The sequence below is a fragment of the Sinocyclocheilus rhinocerous genome, unplaced genomic scaffold, assembly GCF_001515625.1.
Source record: "Sinocyclocheilus rhinocerous isolate Xijiao unplaced genomic scaffold, SAMN03320098_v1.1 scaffold469, whole genome shotgun sequence".
NCBI lineage: Eukaryota > Metazoa > Chordata > Actinopteri > Cypriniformes > Cyprinidae > Sinocyclocheilus > Sinocyclocheilus rhinocerous.
The window spans coordinates 1,489,902-1,496,066 of NW_015636034.1; the positions used below are offsets into that span (position 1 = coordinate 1,489,902).

The window sequence follows — 6,165 nt, forward strand, 5'->3', positions numbered from 1 at the left end:
TTCAGACGAAACTTCTGGGCTGATTATAATGTGCACGTTAACTTTCTTCATGAAATGTGTGTGTAGGTCCAACAATAGCATCCACGATGTCATCGCTCGTGGCCAGTGCAGTTATGAGCAGCAGGCTGTGTAATATGTGTGAACTTTTTTATTTTTATTATCACTTGGCCATTTGACTTATAGCAGTGTCCAGTGTTTCCCATACATTGAGTTATTACTTCGTTGAATAAACTGAACATTGCACGTTTCAAAAATAAATGCATCGCTGGTGTTTTTATGTTTTTACTGGTGTCTGTCAGGAAACATAAACAAAAATCATGCTTCAGAACTGTTTTGAGAAGGTGCTTAACCCTCTGGGGTCCGAGGGTGTTTTGGGGAACGCCAAGAACCTTCAACATGAACATTTTAAGATTAGAGAGAGTGTTGTAACAACAATTATAATTGTTAAACAGTAAAAATATTATCACTATTTGATATTTTATAGTATTAGTAATAATGGATACCCATGGGATAATAATGGATAATAACAGATTCACATGGTATCTTTAAACATCAGTGGAATGTATCAATTTCATGATCACTCTTTTCCTTAAAGTCCTCTATAACTGGCTTGATGTGAGCCCACACTGCCCTTTCATCATGTCTCAGAGAATGTGATACAGTTGCATAGCTCTGGGAACCCACAGATGTCTCAACTCTCTAACTTGATGAATCCAGTTGTAGTGATGACTAGCCAGTTCCTCAAGGTCTTTCTGGAACACTCCTAGCAGTTCTCCAATTGATCCCACTTTGGTTCTTTTAACCCAGTTCTTGTAGTTTTTTTCTCCGACTGTAATAGGCTCTCTCTGCCGCTGTTCCCATGTGACCCTCTCAGCAGGATTATGCCCTCTGAACTTAACCTCCTCAAAACAGCATTCTGTGCATTGCCACCTCATGCACAAGTCATTATCTGTGCTGCAGCATATGGATGACAGCAGTGTCGAAAGACTTTTTGTTGTTATTAGTCCTCTTTTTGAAAGAGTTGCAATCAGAAGCCTCATGTTTTCATGTTGATGGCATGCACAGGTGTTGCGATCACATGATTTTGGTTGAGTGATGTAGAATGGTTTGTATCTGGTGAACTGCCTGTAAGACATTCTGTGCAATTTATCACTCTTATCATTGAAGACTTTGTGAAGGTCTTGAAGTGTGCTTGTAAGGATCCCAAATTATTGCCCGTTCAAAATACAGATTGTAATGTCACACCATATGACGCCCATTTTACGGACAAAATGTATTTAGCCAGAACTTGCTTTAAAATCATGCACAGACATCAACACTTTCTGTGTCCATTAAAAATGCCTAATTCTGTTACTTAAACTGTAAATCTATCAATTATTTATATTTTGCTGAGATATATTGTCATATTAGTAAGGTCACACATAGCCCGGACAGTCAATGACAATTTTGATGTTTAGATAAAAATTTGAAGTAGATGTCTTTATACACCAGTAAAGCTATGGTATGCTGTAATAATATCTTGTCAGAGGAACAACATAAAGATATAAATTTTTAACAAATACCCATTTTTATTAGTATATGACATCATGGACAGGTAGAACTGCATGTCATGTCATCCACCCATTTATAGGTTGAAACTAATCTATAGCAATTTTTCAGACATGGTTATTCCACAGTTGTGGTGTCATATGATGCATGTGGAAAATACAGAAAATTTAAAAAGGTTAATATTATAGAATATTTTATTGTGTGCCATTCCCAATCAAGCTGCTATTAAACATTATTTAATTTTATGTGTTTAGGATGCATAAAATTCTAGCTATGAAATTCACCTTTCAAATTTTTTTTTCTTTTCTCCAAGGATATTCAAAAAGTTTATTTTCTAGTTGTCAGGGCCAAAATGCCCATAGATGAAGAAACATCCAGTTACTCACAGACTCTACTGTGTTCACCACCTCAAACTCAATAATTATTTGATTCTATGGCAGTGCTTATTATAACATTAAAATGTACCCACGAGAACTGTGAAATATTAAAGGGGTCATATGATGTTGCTAAAAATAACATTATTTTGTGTATTTGGTGTAATGAAATGTGTTTATGCGGTTTATGAAAGCTGATCCGGCGATCCACAGTGTAAAGTTGATGTATTTCCTCAGCGACCAGCACGGATCAGCTCCAGGCATGACGAAGCAGATATCGTCCTCTTTTGGAAGGCCAAACAAATTTTCATAATGATACCAACAGCACACACACAGCATGGCCCCAGCGGCAACAATGCACCAAGAGCTTGTAACACTCCAAAGAGAAAGGAAAAATTTAAATCGCATTATATGACCCCTTTAAGAAAAGTGCACCAGGTAGAATCAGCTACAATAAAATGGCATATGAAAGAAATGTGTTCCTCCTTACAACTAATAACTGTTGAGGCTGCTGCTATTTTGACTGTATATTACATCACAAGTCTGAGGTTTCATAATTGTGAGTTTCTAACTTGTAATTGCAAGGTCGACGAAGACATGAACTGTTTTTAATTGTAATTCCGGTAATTATGGCAAGCAGCCACTAAACCTCAGTTTTAGGGGGAGTACTGCTGCTCAGAGCCATGAAGGTGTAGGTCTCTCTCTCATATCTGAGCTCTTTCCATCTCTGTCTCCTCTCCTCTCTTGTGGAAGTGTTTAATAATCACCAATCTGTGAACAACAGGTTGAGCCTCACTGACTCATGTTTCAAGCTCCTCCATGGTTTCCTGTAATGTTTTATATTTGCAAGCACAGCCCTTTAGTGTATCTTTAATTTTATGGTTTTATAATTCTTTAAATTTAGTCAATTAACCATTTTTTTAAAGTAAATTGAATGAAGGTTGACTTCCACTGCTTAACTATTAAAGTACGTGTGTTTGTGTGTTTTAGGCCTGGACTGTTCAATAACTGTACCAGCAAATGTTTCCTTCTGGACACGTGAGGAATACAGCGGGCATGGCTTGACGCGGGCGTCCCATAAGGCTGTGGTTCATGAAGACGTGATGTGGGTGATAGGTGGACATGTGTTCAACTACACACACTACCAGATGGTGACTGCGTGAGTACACACACACACACACACGCACTCACTTAACCAAGACACACTGGAGCATAATAACTTTACAGGCTTGCAGCTTCACTTTCTCCTTTACTCTGTGTCTATTCCTCAGGTTCAACATCTCCTCTCAAAGCTGGATGTTGTTAAACTGGTCCGTCAACTATGTAACTGGACGCTACGGTCATTCTCTCTCCCTGCATGAGGTTTGTTAATGGATGACAGGTTGTTAAATGGTGTTCTTCTATTCTAATGTCTTCATTACGGTCCATTGTATTCATTCCCTACATACACTGAACTGAGAGCTGTTTCTCAAGAACAGTGATTTCATGAGTTTTTTGTCTTTGTGTGCATGCATACAGGATAAAATCTACATGTACGGTGGGAAGATTGACTCCACAGGAAACGTGACATCAGAACTGTGGGTGTTCCACACGCGGAACCAGTCGTGGGTTCTGCTGAATCCGCATGCTAAAGAACAGTATGCCGTCGTGGGCCATTCTGCACACACTGTCCATCTCGACGAATCGGAGCCCGTCATACTGGTCGTGTTCGGACACTGCCCTCTTTACGGATACATCAGCCAAGTGCAGCAGTACAACATTGGTCAGTAGTGCACAGGGCTGGGCGTTATGTTGAATATTGCTGCCATAATTTTAATAATAATATTAAATTAAGGATTGAATAAAGAGTAAATTTGGCAAAAATATTGAGAGATAAATTTTTAGCTCTATCACCCAGCCCTACTCGACAGATAAATCAACCAAGTACTGTACATCCTTCTGTGATATTTCTTTAATTTAATTACTGGTTTCTGTTCATATACATGGCTGTTACACCACGTTTTCCTTTTCAGCATCTTGCATCATGCACATTATGTTTTTGAGATGGCTTATGAAAAACTTATTTTTAAAATCAAGAAAAAAGCATCTTTTAAAAACGCCTCAGGACAACTGTGTTCTGTTTCATTCAGTCTAGCTGTTTAAAAGGAAGAATTCATCCTATGTGAAAGCACCCTAATCCTTTTCAGAGTTGAGTGCTACCATGGACTGAAAGTCACAGTGAACAGTTGTGACCCAGTTTCTATCTGAAGCATCAGACCGCTAGGTACCGCAGAGACTGACTCTGTCATTCATCACAAAATTAAAATGAGGCCCCTTTTTGATATTAGTTTTCAGTCGGTGTAAAATGTTTTGAAGTTGGGAAAAAAAATTGTGCAGTTGTTTTCATGATTGATGTTGCTGTCATTCGTTTGTGTGTGTGAGAGAGAGAGAGAGTGGAGACTGGGGCCGGTTTTCACTTTGGTTTCTAAAGGTGAATGGATTCCCATGTGGTTTGAAATCAACATACAAAACCCCTGCTAGGTAAAACAAGCATTTATTCAATTAGACTTTTGACTCAAAATGTCATACATACTAATGTAGTTCTTCCTCCTGTTCTGGTGTGTTTGCAGTAATTGTGTTTACTCTACTGCCCTCTGGTGTTGCAATGGAAGAGCAACATCACAAATATTTTTTTTCAGGAGAACCAGTTGTTTCTTTCTTCACTAACTCTCATCCTGTACTTTTCACTCTTCCCTTTGCAGTAAAAAACACATGGAGTGTTTTAGAGACTCGTGGGGCGCTGGTTCAGGGTGGCTATGGGCACAGCAGTGTGTACGACCCTCAAACCCGCTCCATCTACATCCATGGAGGCTATAAAGCTTTCAGTGCCAATAAATACGGCTTGGCTGGAGACCTGTACTGCTACGATGTGGACAAGAGAATGTGGTACGTTAAGTGGCATTGCACAATGTAATATAACACAGACTACTTTTCGAGGCTATGCTTAAAGGGGTCATATGATGTTGCTAAAAAGAACATTATTTGGTGTATTTGGTGTAATGAAATGTGTTTATGTGGTTTAAGGTTAAAAAAACACATTATTTTCCACATACTGTACATTATTGTTTCTCCTCTATGCCCCGCCTTTCTGAAACGCGTCGATTTTTACAAAGCTCATCGGTCTGAAAAGCGAGGTGTGCTCTGATTGGCCAGCTATCCAGTGCGTTGTGATTGGCCGAATACCTCAAGCGTGTGACGGAAATGTTACGCCCCTACCATACTGTGATGCCCTGTCCGGCTGGAGCGATGAGACAAAAACATTAAAACCCATTATAAACGAGGCATTTGTTGCATCCAGTGGGGACATAATTACGGATTATAATGACTTATACTGTCTTTTTACGTGTTGTATCCAATCGGCAACCTCCCGGTCTCTCGCTTGAAGCCAATACGGAAGTGACTAAAACTGCAATTCATCGACTGACCGCTAGAGGCTGGCTCCAAAAGGGAGTCAGTCCCATAGACTCCCCATGTTAAAATGCCCAACTTTACAGCAGAAAAAAATGTTTACAGCCTGGTACAAAAAGTGCTTTTGGTCTATATAGGTAATTTTGCCCTTCATGACAACTGTGAGGGGGGTGAATATTTTTATAACTCATCCGTTTAAATTATATCAAGCCTTAATGGCGCAGACTTTAATGTACAGTAAAAACAGAGGCAGAATACTGTATAACTCCAGGCTGGCACAGTAATATTGACGAACGTCTAAACAGATGCAGAGCACCGTAACTTAATTTGAGCGATCTAAAACAAAGTCAGAGGAGGAGTACAGAGAAGGAGTACAGAGAGAAGTGCTTGGTTCCCACAGTGGTATTCAGTGGTAGTAAAGCTCTTCTATAGGGATGTATGAGTGCTGAAGGTGTGAGGGAGTTGTGCTTTATCAATGCTGGCCAACTGCACACCACTGTGATGTAATACAAAAACTTGAAACAGAAGATGCTACCCTCCCCTCCTTCCCTGCATTATTGGGCATTTTTTCAGCATAACAATGAATATATTCATTCTCCCAAGGTGAAAATCCTTCAGTGGACATGTATTTCACTCAATCTTAACGCTCTTGAGCTGCTGTGAGAGATTCTGTAGAGACGAGCTGAGCAACACTCCCCATTAAAGACCAGGGCAACCAGGGCATTTGTCCTCCAGGAGTTTAAACAGCACAGATGTGAAAATTTGTCATGAACTTGTACACTCAGTACACTCAGTG

General features: G+C 39.6%; 1 protein-coding gene across 1 annotated transcript in view; it reads left to right on the forward strand.

Moving 5' to 3' along the window:
* LOC107747592 (attractin-like) overlaps nt 1–6,165 on the forward strand; it is a 28,562-nt gene that overhangs the window by 15,945 nt on the left and 6,452 nt on the right. Inside the window, exons 6-9 of the mRNA XM_016562188.1 lie at nt 2,913–3,081; nt 3,194–3,284; nt 3,441–3,684; nt 4,664–4,847. Of these exons, the coding sequence (XP_016417674.1) occupies nt 2,913–3,081; nt 3,194–3,284; nt 3,441–3,684; nt 4,664–4,847 (688 nt within the window). The remainder of the gene's footprint in view (nt 1–2,912; nt 3,082–3,193; nt 3,285–3,440; nt 3,685–4,663; nt 4,848–6,165) is intronic.